This window comes from Balaenoptera acutorostrata, chromosome 12 (genome assembly GCF_949987535.1).
Source record: "Balaenoptera acutorostrata chromosome 12, mBalAcu1.1, whole genome shotgun sequence".
NCBI lineage: Eukaryota > Metazoa > Chordata > Mammalia > Artiodactyla > Balaenopteridae > Balaenoptera > Balaenoptera acutorostrata.
This window is the reverse complement of record NC_080075.1, coordinates 86,448,954-86,464,619: the sequence shown is the minus strand read 5'-3', so window position 1 is coordinate 86,464,619 and position 15,666 is coordinate 86,448,954. Positions and strand designations below refer to the sequence as shown.

At 46.2% G+C, this 15,666-nt stretch overlaps 1 protein-coding gene across 1 annotated transcript; it reads left to right on the top strand.

The window, feature by feature from the left end:
* The first annotated feature begins 1,846 nt into the window (after nucleotides 1-1,846).
* SLC66A3 (solute carrier family 66 member 3) lies at nucleotides 1,847-13,732 on the top strand. Its single transcript, XM_007195649.2, has 7 exons — nucleotides 1,847-2,110; nucleotides 4,650-4,732; nucleotides 4,808-4,877; nucleotides 7,360-7,417; nucleotides 9,993-10,113; nucleotides 10,850-10,891; nucleotides 12,596-13,732. The coding sequence occupies exons 1-7, from the start codon at nucleotides 1,968-1,970 to the stop codon at nucleotides 12,685-12,687; spliced, it is 609 nt and encodes a 202-aa protein (XP_007195711.2). The 5' UTR covers nucleotides 1,847-1,967; the 3' UTR covers nucleotides 12,688-13,732.
* The last annotated feature ends 1,934 nt before the right edge of the window (nucleotides 13,733-15,666 follow it).

Here is a 15,666-nt window from a genome sequence, read left to right as displayed (position 1 = left end):
CATATGTCCATGCTACTCTCTCACTTCATCCCAGCTTACCCTTCCCCCTCCCCATGTCCTCAAGTCCATTCTCTATGTCTACGTCTTTATTCCTGCCCTGCCACTAGGTTCATCTCAATATCAAAAAAACAAACAACCCAATCCAAAAATAGGCAGAAGACCTAAATAGGCATTTCACCAGAGATGACATACAGATGGCCAAGAGGCACATGAAAAGATGCTCAACATCACTAATTATTAGAGAAATGCAAATCAAAACTACAATGAGGTATCACCTCACACCAGTCAGAATGGCCATTATCAAAAAATCTAGAAACAATAAATGCTGGGGGAGAGGATGTGGTGAAAAGGGAACCCTCCTGCACTGTTGGTGGGAATGCAAAATGATGCAACCACTATGGAGAACAGTATGGAGGTTCCTTAAAAAACTAAAAATAGAATTACCATATGACACAGCAATCCCACTACTGGGCATATACTCTGAGAAAACCATAATTCAAAAAGAGACGTGAGTTAAGTTTTATTTGGGGACCTTATTGAGGACCATAGCCTGGGAGACAACTTCTCAGATAGCTCTAAGGAACTGCTCAGAAGAGATAAGGGAGAGTCAGGATATATATGAACTTTTTTGCTGGGAAAATCATGTAGTCAAGCATCACAAGATGACTGCCAAGCACAAAGAACAGATGTCTCAAGTTAATGATTTTAGGGCTTTTCTCTGTACAGGAAGATGCAAGAATCTGGGGTCATTAGACGTTTTTCCTTAAACATGCATCTTAACTAGCTAAAAGGTCAGCAAATCTAACGCACAGAATGCTTCCTGGTTTTCTCCATCCTGAATTCCCCTCAGCGCACACTGGTGGTGAGCAAGTGCAGTGGCTAACAGGCTTGATCCTATAGAACTGGAACGGCAGGCAGCATTTTTTTCTTTACAGTGGTTTCTGGCATTGCATTTTTGTGACTTTTCTGTTTCGTTGTAACCTTGACTCAGTACCTATACCATTTTGAGCCTGAAAATGCACCCCCAGCCCCGCAGTCTAAGTTACCTTCTTTTGTCAATAGAAATCTATTTTTACCTCCTTAAGAAAAAATTTCACTCTTAAGTGCAAGTCTCTGGAGGGGAGTCTTCGGGGTTAAGGACCAAGCCCTCAGGAAGGAAGCCTCCTGCCCTTGGGGAGGACACGTCCCCACTCTCGGCTGGAGGAAAGCGCGGCCCCGCAAGGACTGTTTCTCCGTCTGTAAATCGAGAAGGACGCACAGAAACTAAGTTGGGTCGTTTTAAGTTTTTACCTCTGAAATGCTTAGTGAGAAAAAGAAAGGAAAACACTTTTCAGGAGTGAAAAATCCCAACAAAATGGCCCATTCCCCCGTGAGGGGTGCCCCTTTGCCCTCCTGCGGTTCAATTTCTGCCCATCCAACCCGTGGGAAAGCGGGAGACGTCGCCCGCAGGCTCAGAACTGCACGAGTTGGTTTAACACGGAAAAGTGAATCATCAGCGGTCAGATCACGCAAAGGCCAGCGTTGACCTGCCTCTCGGGCAAGGGGCGGACCCCGGGGCGGAGGGAGAGGGCCTGGGGAGGGGTCGGGGCGAGGTCGGGGACGGACGACTGGGAGGGAAGCGGAGCGGACCCCGACCGTCTGGACCCGTGAGGGGCGGCTCCAGGCGCAGCGCTCCCGGGGATGGGCCGGGCCAGCGGGGAGGGGCGGAGCGACTGCGGGGACGGGGCGGACCTGGGGAGGCGTCGGGGCGAGACAGGCGCCGAGCGGACAAAGGGGCGGGAGAGGGGACCCTGGGCGGGGTTCGGGGCGGAGATCGGGGCGGAGGGGCGGACCCCGACTGGGCGGCCCGGGGAGGGGACAAGGGAAGGCGGAAGGACCGGGCGAGCCCGGTGGCCGAGTGCTGAGCGGCCCCCCTTCGCGCGGCGGCCGGATCCGCTGAGTCCCGGAGTCCCAGCCCCGCTGGCGCCATGGAGACGCGGCTGCTGTGGTTCTGCAACTGGAGCGTGTTGGGCGTGTGCGCGACGCTCAAGCTGCCGCAGATCTTCGCCGTGCTGGGGGCGCGCAGCGCGCGGGGCATCAGCCTCCCGAGCCTACTTCTGGAGCTGGCTGGGTAAGGCCGGGGCGATCTGGAGCCGACGGGAGCCCGGGAGACCCTCGACTCTAATACAGTAGGGGCGGGGGAAGCGGAGCCGAAAGCGCGGGCCGCCGGGAGTAGCGCCTGACCGGGCCGCTCACTTCCTCTCCGAATTTGCTGCTTCCCCCAGCCTTGCGCGGTAACGAAAGACGGCGCACGCCCATTTTACAGATGAGAAAACCGACGCTCAAGGAAATCATCACTCCAACCATTAGTGACAAAACTAACCATCCAGCTTTGAGCAAGGCGGCTTGCACGTCGAGGCTCTCTCATCTGCAACCTCCCTAAAGCCACCCCCCACCATCCCCCCCTCCGTTCTCGGGTCTCGGTTTCCTTGCTTGTAAAATGAGGGGTTGGACGCTCTGGCTTTTAAAAGTTACACCTTTGCGGGCGGGGGGCGCGGGGTGTCAGAGAACGTAGAGCTTTTTGGAGGGAGAGGAGGACTTGACCGGGACTTGGGCTTTAACTGGCGCTTGAAAAGCGGAAGCCGAGACTCTCCAAGAGCCGGTTTTTCTATCAAAATCAGGAATGGGTGCCCTGATCCAGTATTTAAAAACCTGAACGTGACGGATGTTAACTAGACTTATTGTGGTGATCATTTCACAATATGTACAAATATTGAATCGTTATGTTGTACACCTGACACTAATATAATCTAGTATGTCAAATATACCTCAATTTAAGAAAAAATTTAAAAGTACTCTTCTAAATAAGCAAAGTAATAATAATAATAAAGACCTGAACGGTGAAAAACAGAGTTGTAAGACTTGGTGGGGAAGACGTGAACCCAGCAGTCTAGCTCCTCACCCTGCAAGGCCGGGCCCCCTCCCCTCTGCTCCTCGACAGCCCGGGGACCCCAGTTACCCTCCGGCGACTCTGAGGGCCGGTCCTCAGCGGAAGCACTCCTCGGAGGGGCAGTGGACCCCGGTTTCCCGGGCTTGAGGACCCCGGTTTCCCGGGCCAGAAGGAAGGCAGTGGGGAGAGAGGGAGAAACAGCAGACCTCCAGGGCACAAGGGGTGAGGGGCCACCCTTGGACCTGCGGGGTCCCGCCTGGGACACCCCCATCTGAGGGGCCAACCGTAGGATGTATTTGAGCCACAGGGCCCTTGGGGAAGCACATCCTGCCTCAGAGCGACCCCAGTTCTCTGAGGAAAACAGATAATTACTAGGAGGAGAAGTTCCCCATTCGGGGCAGGGGAGGCCCTGATCTGCGCCCCAGGAGGGGAGCCACCTTGGCGTCCTCAGGCAGGAGAGGAGGTAGCCACGTAGAGAAAGGGGCCCTCCAGGCAGGGGGCCTGTGATCAGAAGCCTGGAGGCTGAACTGGAAGCAGTGAGGCCAGAGAAAGAGGCAGAAGACATGACCTTAGGTAACATGTTTAAAGCATCCGTGTGTGCAGATACGGAGCATGTTGTCCCCATTTCACAGATGGGGAAGCCGAGGCCCCAGAGGTTAGCAACAGCCGGGGATTGTGAGCCCAGTACCCTAGCCCTGGAGTCTGCACTCCACTTAGGGCTCCACACTCAGCAGGTGATGCCTGCGGGACCAGGCCTGGCAGCCTCGGGAAGGTGGCTCAGCAGGCAGTGGCTGGGGTCACCCAGAGTGCCGCCTGGGTGAGGGCGTGGGGCTTTGTTAAGACCACGTCCTGGCTTGGAAGGTGTGAGCCATTAAGTCCACGTGGTCTGTGGGTTCTGGCTCACCCTGGGGGAGCAGGGGGCCTGAGGGGTCCTCACAGCCTGGGTGCGGGGATGGAGACAGACCCTGAGGGGACAGTGTGGGCATTTCGATTCTGAGGGAGTTGGCTGGCCAGGGTGTGAGCTGGGAAGGCAGGAAGCTGGGGCCGCTTCTTCTGAGAGGAGTGGGACTCTGGTGTCTGTGTCTCCCACCCCTCCAAGCCGAAGCCTCTCCAGAGCTCGAATTTTCTTGAGGAACTGAAGAATTGTCCCTTCTGTCCCCACCGCCAGCCTGGGCAGCACTCTGGGAGGCCACCAGGCTCATCTAGGGATGTCCTTCGTCTTCAAAACACGGCCTCCCCAGCTCGCTGCTGGGCCCTACGTGCTCAGTCACTTAGAAGCCCTGCCCAGGAACCCCACCCAGGGATGGCTCTCGGCCCCCCTCAGATATCTTTCTCGGCCTGTGTGGCTTCTTGGGTGCGACCTTCTGAGGGATCTCCCTGGGGCCTCGAAAGAGCCCAGCCTCAGAGACAGGCAGGCCCGGGTCCAGAAAACCCTGTCTCCTCTCATCCTGGTCGGTGGTTCTGTAAAATTCATAAAATTTGTCTGTAACTGACCATCCAAGGGACTTGACAGACACCAGTGCCCAGCTTCAGATATCAGGGAGATGATTAAAAATTGATGTTTCACCCTTCTTATTCTGTACCTCCCTCCTTGACATTTGCAGACTCCCGCCACCAGTTCTAGGGTTTTGCAGACGAACCTGTGCTCCTGGGTGGCGGCCAGGCCTCTGGGCTGTGGGTCAGGTTGGTCCGAGCTCAGATGCGCCCTCCCTCTCCCCAGGTTCCTGGTCTTTCTCCGGTACCAGTGTTACTACGAGTACCCACTGCTGACCTACCTGGAGTACCCCATCCTCATCGCGCAAGGTAACCGACGCCCCTGTGCCCAGCCTCGGCCCTCGGGGCCCCTCCTCCCTCTCACTTGGAGCCTTTCTTTTCCAGATCTCATCCTCCTGCTGTGTGTCTTCCATTTCAAGGGGGATGTGAAACGGGCAGCGCCATACATCCTCCTGTATCCTTTCAGCATCTGAGAATCCGAGATGGAACTGGGGGTGTTCCTTGCTAACAGGATGTTATTAAGCAGGGTCCTTTACCAGATATGTATTCTTTTGGTTAAACTAAAAAAAAAAAAAAAAAATCCCCAATGCAAGATTCCATGTGAGCAAATATCTCCACAGCCTAGAGATGCTCTAGAACAGTCCCTGCCCAAGGGCCACCCCTCTGAGACCAGGGAGCCCCATGGTGCCCTGACCCACCAGGTAGACTTAGTACCTCACTGCTGAGCTGCAGAAGCACTCCTGCTAAGAGCGACATTGTCCAAATGTATTCTTTAGGGGAAGGGAGATATTTCTTCCTTCCCCAAAAACGTCCCCATGTAATAACGAGCATGTCTGGCGTGTAACACGCTGCCACTAACACACCTGGTCAGCTTGGCTTCTTACTGCCTGTTGGTGGGTCTGGGCTCCTGATGGCTGGTTCAAAGTGAAAGTAAAGACATTAGGAAGGTCTCCGTGGATTCTGGTCAGTCACACAGACCTATCCCTGCTAACATCACTCAGCATCTTCTGTGAACGAGGGCCAGCCTTCCATCTTCACTCTCCTTGTAAAAACTCTTTTATTCTCTTGTTGAACTTCACTCTCCTTAAAAGGCCAAGAAAGCCTTTTAAATGGCAGTCAGTTAATCCTGCCACATCTGTGAAATGATCTGAGCTGTTTATTTATATGTCTTCAGGGTGGAGGAAAGAGTGAGGGGACGGCCAGGTGCGCTGAGCATGTGAGGAGGTGGGTGTGGAGTGGTGGGAACTCCCAGTGCCACTGCCATCTGGGTGGCCTTGGGCACTGGCCTCTAAGCTGCAGTCGCCCCATCTGTGAAGAGGGATCATAATGCCTACCTTTTAGGGTTGTTTCCAGAACGAAAATACCAGGAGCACAGGACAAGCTGAGGAGGTGGCAGGGTCGTGGTGGCTCTCGTGCTAAAAGCCTGTCTGCAGAGGGGAGCTGGGTGCGGACTGAGTCCTGACCCTCTGCTGTTCAATGGAGTTGTAAGCCCCCTGACTCAGTTTCCCTCTGCAAAAAAGAGGGATCGTGTGGCTCTACTGCCCCTCAACACTTCAAGGTCAGCCCCAGCTGGTTAAAGGTTTTTGAAAACAGAGTACTTTGAAGAAATGAAAAGCATTGTGTGATTTACTTTTTAAATAAAATGCAACAGCTTATCTTTGTGCAAATGGTGAGGCTGTAGATTAGAAAACTTAGGTACTGATGGCAACTCTGTAGTATCAGCAAGATGTTTCATGACCTCCTTCTGCCAGTTGTGACTTACAGAGAGCCGATAAGCAGGGCAGCCATATTAACAATGCATTTTTTAAAAAAGTAATAGTATGTCCCAGATATTACACAGGACATACTTATGCTAAAAAGTTATTTGTTGTTGATCTGCAATTCAAATTTAACTTGGTGTCCTGTATTTTTATTTGCTCAATCTGGCCACTCTACAAATCTCTAGGATCTCAATTGCTGGTACTACTGCTGAAGTTTTATAAAATGTATAGTTGGAATGAATGGAATGAGGTGCAATGGTACAAAATTGGGCAACATTAGTTTAAGACTTGAATTAGAGAGTGTTCAAAAAGCAGGATTCCATCCACCTAGATTCAGGCTGCCTTTCTGGTGTTGACTAGTATCTAGTTCTACTGACTTTGAGCACAGGGCATTGTCTGTTTCAATCTCTTCATTTAAATAATGTTATTAATTATAATCACAGCTGCCTGTGGGGTCCCTACAAAGTGCCACAGAGCCATGGGGAGGTAGGTAGGGCAAGGAATGTTAAGTCCATTTTGCAGATAAGCAAACCAAGGCCCAGAGAAGGGAAATGACTTGCCCAAGCTCACAGCAGAGGCTCCTGGCCGCCCCCTCCCTGGCCTGGTCACCACCTCCCTGTGTTTGCTTCTGCTTCTCTAGCCGGGCTCTCTTCCTGCAGCATCACTGAGCTTGATGAAAAGCCATTATCATTCCTCCCATCTCCTAGCATTGCTCACCCCAGCCGCGTCATTTTTACACTGGAGTTAGTGGGAAAGGGGAAATCAGGAAACAGCTTCACGTGACACCAGTTTTGCAGAAGACGCCTGCTATATCATTTGAACCTAAGTGCGTCACTGTTGACATTACGTTGGAGAGGTGTGCATGCTCAGGAGTTAAACCGGCAGTTAAAATCATCTGGGATGTTCCCAGCCCTAGGATCGGTCCGAGAACACAGGGTTCATTGTAATTTTCTTCCAGAATCTGCTTCTGTGCTTTTGAACTCCTAGAAGGTGTTCACTTGGGTCATTTTTGTCTTTTCTGAATCTGACGAGGTCTAGCAGAGCTGTTGTTCCCAGTTCCACACTTAGCTTAGGTATGTAACCTCTCTGGCCTCGGTTTGTTTCCACACGCACGGGGTTGGGAGGGGAGTGGAGCTGCCGGCCGAGCCACTGCTGTGTCCCTTAGCACGTGGTAAGCTATGTGTCTGCTTGGTTCCTCCTCACCCTGCAGAAGTGGATCATAGATCTGGCCATGGTGAGTAAATCGCCCCTGGAGAAGAAAGTGTGTTCACAGCAGTCTGTCTACCTCTTCTTTCCACGCCACCTGCCCTGCAAAAAACTTTACAGATCAAATGTTCAACCTGCTCATTTTTCAGCTGTACCAAAGGATAGTGGGATGAAAGCCTAGTGCTATCCAAATATTAAAAACATTATTCTCACTTAAATGTACGGCACAATTTTTTTACTTCCCTTTTTTGGGGCCCTAGAGAACCAGATTGGGATCGGGTAGGTAGTAGTAGAATGAAGAACTGAACATAAATTAAAGAGTTTCAGGTTATTATCAGGTTAATAATTACACATGGGCCACGTACTCATTATTTTTCTAATTTTGCCCCCCCAAACAGTTTTTTTTTTCTCCCTTGGAAAAGGGTAAATAAGCCCTATACTCTTTTTCCTTCCTTGGTTAAGGGCCAGAAATTCCCTGCTGTGAGAATAGGATTCTGGCAGTGGGTCCGGAAGCATTTGACCACAGATCAAACGGTGGCTGACGTGAACTTTTCCACCCAGTGGGAAAAGAAGGAGCAGAACTAATCATGGTCACCGCCTGCCACACCCAGACTCCTGAACTTCCACCCATTCTCCCTCCAGCATCTAGTCGGAAAGTGGACTTGGCTCTCAACCTTATGACGTACGGAAAGCAGATTAGTAGGGTTACCACGCTGACAACGAAGAATTCTTTAGTATAATTATGTCCCAAATATTCCGTGGGACAAACTTGTGCTAAAAAATTATTTATCGTTGATTTGAAATTCAAATTTAACTGGGTGTCCTATATGTTTGCTAAATCTGGCCACGCTACAAATAGGGCATCTCTAGGCTCTCCGGAGCTGCCACTGTGGTCACGTGGGTGCAGGTCTGGTTGTTTGGGGGGTGGTGTCCCTTCACCCCCAGGAACATCATCCCGGGAATATGCTGCTACAGGCTCGTCAGGAGTCAGGCCCAGAGGCCGAAGGCTTCGGGTTTTTCTGTTTCTTCTGTTCCCTTCTCAGCGAATGCTCTATTCTGACCACATGGTGATGCTCTAATAGTTCATAAACTGTAGTTTCCTTTTTCCCTTGTCAAGCAGGGACTGTCCACAACACGTGTTTCCTGGGTGCCAACTCGACAGCAGCCACTGGGGCCTCGGCACAGGGTGGCTGGCTTGAGGGTCCTGGAGCCCCAGAGAGGAGAGAGCTCTTGGGTTTCAGAGCTCCCGCGGGGCAGCAAACCCTAGGATCCTGTAGGGGAGGGATGCTGTTTGAATTCATGAAAAAGCCAAGTTATAGAAGGTTTACAGTTCTATGGCTTTCAAGAGCGAGTCCCATTTCAGACCGACAGATGGTTTCCACGGAAGTCCTACACTGTGCTTTCGTGGTTAGATAAATTGATAAGTCACCTCCTCCTAGTTCATTCACAAAGATGTGATTCAAGTACTTAAAGATGACCGGCGCGACAGCCTGAGCACGCTTCTCCTCTCCCGTCCTGTTCTCTACTAGACTCTGTGTTACGGGAAAACCTAATAATCTGCAGTTGAATGTGTATCATAAGATTGTGCAGGCCTTGGTTATGCCCCCAAGCAAGACCACTTCATGATTCTAAAGATGGCGTTTTCTCCTGGAAACCAGTTGACGGGGTGTTTCAGCTGATGGAAAGCCTGGTGAACGGCAGCCTGGGCCCGGCTTAGGGTGGAGGGTGCTATACTCTTGCCTCGCTGGGGACCAGAGGGCAGGAACCTCACCACGTGGCTCATCAGAACAGCCAGAAACTCAGAGCCAAAGCGCTCCAGCTTGCTGCTTTGGGTGGATGAGTCTGTCAGTGCAACGCAGCATGGTTCCCCACAGGCTCTAAAAACACCATACTATCTATACATCTGTTTGTTTTTGGCAGGTGGGGACAGATAAGCCTTTGTAGTCATTGCAGATTCTTTCTTTTTTTTTTTTTAATTTATTTATTTATTTATTTTTGGCTGTGTTGGGTCTTCGTTTCTGTGCGAGGGCTTTCTCTAGTTGCGGCGAGCGGGGGCCACTCTTCATCGCGGTGCGCGGGCCTCTCACTATTGCGGCCTCTCGTTGCGGAGCACAGGCTCCAGACGCGCAGGCTCAGTAATTGTGGCTCACGGGCCCAGTTGCTCCGCGGCATGTGGGATCTTCCCAGACCAGGGCTCGAACCCGTGTCCTCTGCATTGGCAGGCAGACTCTCAACCACTGCGCCACCAGGGAAGCCCCGCAGATTCTTTCTTAACTCTCAGCTTCCAACTACCTGCTGCCCATCAGTTACTCACTAAGCAGTGGAATTGGTGGGTTATACATAAATGTCCCACTGCTGCATCCATTCTTTATCAGGAAACTTGGGTTTTGTCCTTGTACAAGTTGGTTATCACTTGACATGAAAATTTGGCTTCAAAAGCGATTTCAAGGGATTCCCTGGTGGTCAAGTGGTTAGGACTCAGTGCTTTTCCTCAAGCCACACGACGCAGCCAGAAAGAAAAAGAATGCTTTAAGTATCTGGTGTATCTAGTTTCTGGTGAAACTAAGGAACTCCTAACTTTCTCCTGTTTTATCTTCAAACAGAATTTGTGTACTTTCATCAGTGCAGCCAGTAAGTGTGCACAGCTCCAGTACCTGTGGAAAAGCAGGGACTCAGGAGCCGTGAGTGCTCTCACGTGGAGCCTCGCTTCATATACCTGTGCGGGTAAGAACAAGCCTCTAATTGGTGGGGTGTCCTTGGTCGGCGTGGGGTGTCTACTCGGAGGAGTGCGGTATGTCATAGACCCTTGAGCTTAAATCCTTTGCAAGTAACTATTCAGATAGACCCTCCTGTGTATCCATATTTACAAGGCTGATTTAATGCACACCACTCTCCATTGTCTGCAAGTTGCTAAAAAAACGTGAAAGCACACTTTTCTCCAAAAATCTGGCCTAATATTAACAGTCCTCTCTTGTTGTTTGAAAAGCATCATGAGTTTGGTTGTATTGAATCCACTAGCTTGTTTTAAAAATGTGAATGTTTATGATGTAACAGATTAAAGAGATGAGAATCATACATTGCCTTTTGCGAATGAATATGATTTGCAGCAGTGGAGTTTTTCTGGAGCCATAGTGTTTGGTCTCAACTTTAGAATTTCCACTGTTCATTTGGATTCTTGCAGGAACTACCTAAAATGAATATATGCTATATTTAGGTAGGAACATTTAAAAATTTCAGAGCTATTACATTAATTAGATTTACTAGTTTTAGATATTTGAATTATACTTCTTCATGTTGCATCTGTATCTTAAAGGACCAGTTTCTCCATCAAGGGTTCTCTTCTACCCAAATCTTTCAAGAACAGTTAGCATATATTCCTGCATTTAAAACGGAAAGATATTAGCTAAATACCAAAATGTCTGAGAAGTTGATATTTATTGCTGAAATTTTGCTTTTACAGCAAGAATAATGACAACTTTAATGACCACCAGTGATCTTACAAGTAAGCAAAATATTTTTCTGCCCACCTCCTTTTTGAATTTTATGCCATCTGTGCCTCCTTCACTTGTAAATTGTCTTAGGGTTTAACGGAGCCACTTAGCCCCGCTGGAGGCCAGCGACAATATATTCCTGGTCCTCATCAGTCACCACGTATAGTATTAAGCATCTACTTGCTGTACCTGGGATAGAATATGCACAAGATAGTAGATTCCTATCTTCGTGAAGCTTCCACACCAGCAGTGGAAATGAACAGTGAAGTAATCACACAATTAACTATTGAAAAATATTGTGAAACATTTTTTGAAAGAGTAGGACAGGATGAGCACCTGACATGGGAACCTGACCTAGTTGGAGGGAGCTGGGGAGATTAATTTGAAGGAGAGAGAGATCGGGAGGAGGGAAGAGACTGTTACAAGGAGCAGCATGTGTGGAGGTCATGAGCAAAGAGGATGGAGAGAGCACCAGTAGGGCTAGTGTGAGAGCACAGGGGTGAGTCTAATGAGAGGGAAGGAGGTGGTAGTGGCCGGATGGTCCAGAGCCTCAGAGAATTGCCCACAAGCAGCAGGAAAGGGAGTGACGTAATCATTCGACTCCATGTCCTTGTTCTGTTCTTTTTAAAGGAACACTGTGATGGAGGAGGAAATAAAATATACCTGGGTTAACCTAAAGAGAATTTCATTAATTCCTTAGGTTGAGTTTTCAACTCCCAAATTAAGCATATAAATTTTTGGAAAAATGATTAAAACAGGTGGTGTCACCCATTCTATGAAGACTAGAAATATGTCCCTTGTGTGTAGACCTTTTAAATAAGCTAATCATTGTCTGAGAAATATCGCTATGGAACAGAATGATGCATTTGCTAGTCCCTTACCGGAGGCTTTTATCTTTGGTTCAAATGCTTTCCATCAGCTCTGAGAGGAGTAAAAGTGTTCTGGCCAAAGCATAAACTTGGGTCAAGTGGGGAAAGGAAAAGAGAGACCTGAGTCTTCCCTACAGGACTTCAAGAATTCTCTGCTTGGAAAGGAGAGTCAAACCATAATTAAACAACAAAACAAACCTCATGTTAATTGTGATTTGTTCTGTATCTAAGGTGACAGCTGTTCCTGAAAGTGATCAATATATCTGAGAATAATCTTTTAAAAACAGTTTAGCTATCTTAAAAGTGTTTTACAACCCCAAAGATACATTAAATCTCATAAACCTTATTTATCAGGAGAGTGTTTGTCAAGTCACTAAGGTTATTTTTTTCTTTCTAACAAAGAGCCACATTTTCATGGTTACCTCAATATAAAACATGCTTTGACGTTTGGGCTAGTTTTTCACAATTACCTTAACTGAGTGCGGTGTACCACCTTTGCTTAATTAACATGGAATGTTCTGAGACACCACCATCCTCAAGACTTGAAAAATGAGTAACGGGGTTTTAAAAAGTTGTAGTATTTACCAACCAGAGTCAGATTCCTCCAAATTAAGCATTTAGGATGAAATTATTCATGAAATCAGGCCAAGTGACCAAAGGTAGTCATGATAGGAAGATCATTTTTCCAGAAATATTTGGAACCAAAGTTGTTCAAAAGTCCACATGACCCATAGTTCTGTTTCATTTGGCGGGGGGCGGGGGAGTGGGCTTCTCCTTAGAGGTGGTGATTTTGTTTTATGTGAAAACAGTATTTTTTAACACATACTTCTTTTTGACTGATTTCAGTTCTTATACGTTTTGTGATCATGCTGGCCTTAAATATATGGGTAGCAGCTACAATACTTCACTACCGCAAGACCGATGTGAAATCTGAATGATGGATATATTATTCCCACACACAAAGTGGATTTTGAATAACTGAACCAAAGGAAAAAAAAGCTCATTGCTAAACCAGGTCTTTTATAAATTTAGCCAACTGTGCCAAAGGTATTTTAGACTTGGAAGAGCCCGCTTAAACACTTGTTTAAAAACATCGATTTTTAAAATCCCTGTCCCCACTTCATTAGGTTAAGGTAGGGCTCAGACATCTGCAGTTCTGATAAGGCTGGTGATTGATGGAAACCTCCCAAGAAGCCCATTTTGAGGAGACAGCATTGACCGTTATTCTTCAAGTCATGATTAAGTTCCCTCCGAAGAGCTAACTACATCTACTTCTCAGCTTTCACAATCTTTTAAAAAATAAATCCTCTCCGCAACACAGACGAACAGGAATGGAGTGGGATTTTGCTCAAGTGGAATTGTAATAAATTACCAGAGTTCACTTTCTGGGACTAATGTTTAATTGTAATATAGACATAACAGGATGGCCTTATTGTATCATATTACCGTGTAATACCTCCTTAGGTTACAGCAAGGATATGAAGGCAAGCAAAAATGTAACTGGCTTGAATTCATATACCAAAGTAATCCTTTAACTTCATACTGTGCCTTCAAGTAATTTGTAACAAAAGGTACCTGCAGTCTCTACTCATGAAGAGGCAATCCCAATATACTTTCTGATTCAAGCACAATGCTGCTGTTTTTAAAAGGATCACACCTACACAATACCATTACTGGAATTTGGTACAAAATACAGCTGAGCTCGACCAGGTTTTGCCTATTGAAAGTATATGCAGTGCAGGGTATTGCTGGGGTCTACCAAGTTCTTATGGATTTTATTCTCATTATAGTATCATACTCTGAACATGATGTTAAGATTACTGTACACTGTGTTTTCCTGTAAAAGCTTATCAACTCTAACATTTTAAGAACTCTTTTTCCCCTAATAATTGAATGGCATTATTCTATTATATGCAGTAAGTAAATGATGCTTCCTAGAAAATGTTTGTTTCCTATGTAAAATAAACTTTATTTTGAACTCTTCTGAGTCTTAAAACTCAATTGTTTAAATGTGATTAGTTTTAGGTTATGTAAAGTGCAGTTTTAAAAAATATAAACTGTGGTTAATCCTTTTAGAACTACTGCTTGGGACCAGCAGGAAGAGAAACATGGCATCTAAAAGTAAATAATAAATCACTCTGTAGTTTTAAAAATCATAGTTATCATTTAAAAAAATTCAAATGAGTCTTTTCTCATATGCAGTTATAATCTGACCATTAGTATAAATTATGTGATTTTTAGTCCAACATATTTTATTTAGATATACTTTATCAATGCTTAAAGCAACTCCTTGAAGAAAATATACTATCCTAGGTGAAGAGTTCTCCATTTCTCCCCTTTGGGAGGGAAAGGAACAAACATTAGAGCTACCCGATATTCTACACACATCATCATACTTAATCCCGCAACAATCCTATAAGTAAACAATCTCCATTTTACAGATGAAAACACTGAAGCCCAGACTGAATAACCTGTGCCAGATCTGATAGTTAGCAAGTATCCTAGAAAAGACCCCAAAAAAGTGCTTTCTAGAAAACCACCTGTCAGCACAGTATTCCTAACAAAACAGGCTCCCTGCCTCTTTTCCTTATCCTCGACACTCAAATGAGATTCTCAAGTTTGCATGCCCCTTAAAATACTGACATTAAGTCAGACACAAACGCCTAGTTGAAATTCGATTTTGTATTCTCCATGGATTAAATGATAGGGCTGAAGATTCCCAAGTCGGTAACCTTAGTTGAGACTTCTTTGCTATACCCATCTTTCAGGGTAGGTAATTTTGGGGGATAAATTTTAGAAGGTTGCAGCATTCCAGGACTATTTCACAGGAAAAGTATGAAAATGCTTATGTCTTAATTTCTTTTATTTAATTTTTTAATATAAAAAGCAGGCATAAAATACAATTACATTACTACAAAGATGCAACAAAATTAAAAAATATCAGGGGGGTATGATTTTTGTTCAAGGGACAGCTGATCAAATATTCATGATTATCTAAACCATGCAGTTCATAACTTATTACAATTCCAAACACAACTATTATGGGGAAGGGAATCAAGGAGAGGCCCCCCAAGCATAATATTCAGCACTGTCACACAGTGCTTATCTTCAAAGTGCTTTACAAACCAGCTACGGTATCTTCACAATATAGGGAAACTGACATCTTATCCCAGGGGAGGAGCGGTGAGTCAGTAGCAGTGTCAACAGAGACCGAGAAGCTCAGAAGTGACTTGCTTTCATCGGATTTTTAAAACATGTTATTTAAAGTATGTTTCAATAAGGTAATATAGTGTCCAAGTTTCTCTATTTTACCACCCAAATCCTGTAAGAATAGATTAACAGCAGCAGCATAACTTCTTAAATTGTGGTTTGGCAACCTAGAGTATTTCTTCTTGAGGATCTGCACATAAACTGGGATAAAGGAGCTCCTTCAGAGCCAGAATGGTGTAACTCTAGCATAGGTTAGTTTTAAAAACACTAACCTTTATTTTAGATTTATTGGTATACTTATCCTTTAGTTAGCTCCAGAGCATTTTAAACTTTCAGACAGATTTTTTAAAATGTTGCTTCTAGATAGCATTTTTTTAATTAATACTTTTCAAAAATGCACTATACAGTAATCCTCAACAGTAATCCTGGCATCAGTTTTCCTTCTACTTTGTCTCACTATTCCCACAAAAGTAAAAAAATCCAACTAAGAAAATCCCAGTATTCACTACTTCTTAGTTCTCAAAAGGAGGTATTTATGGCTCTAGGAGAAATCAAGGTGTGACGAAATAAGCAACTTTTGGTCTTAAATTTATCTTGGAAGTTTTGGAGCCTCAAGAAAAAGAGAAGCTGGCACAAAATCAGGCTGTTAAACCAAGTCAATGTCATATTTAATGAGTGTTGGGAAGAGAGCATTTGGATGGGTGTAT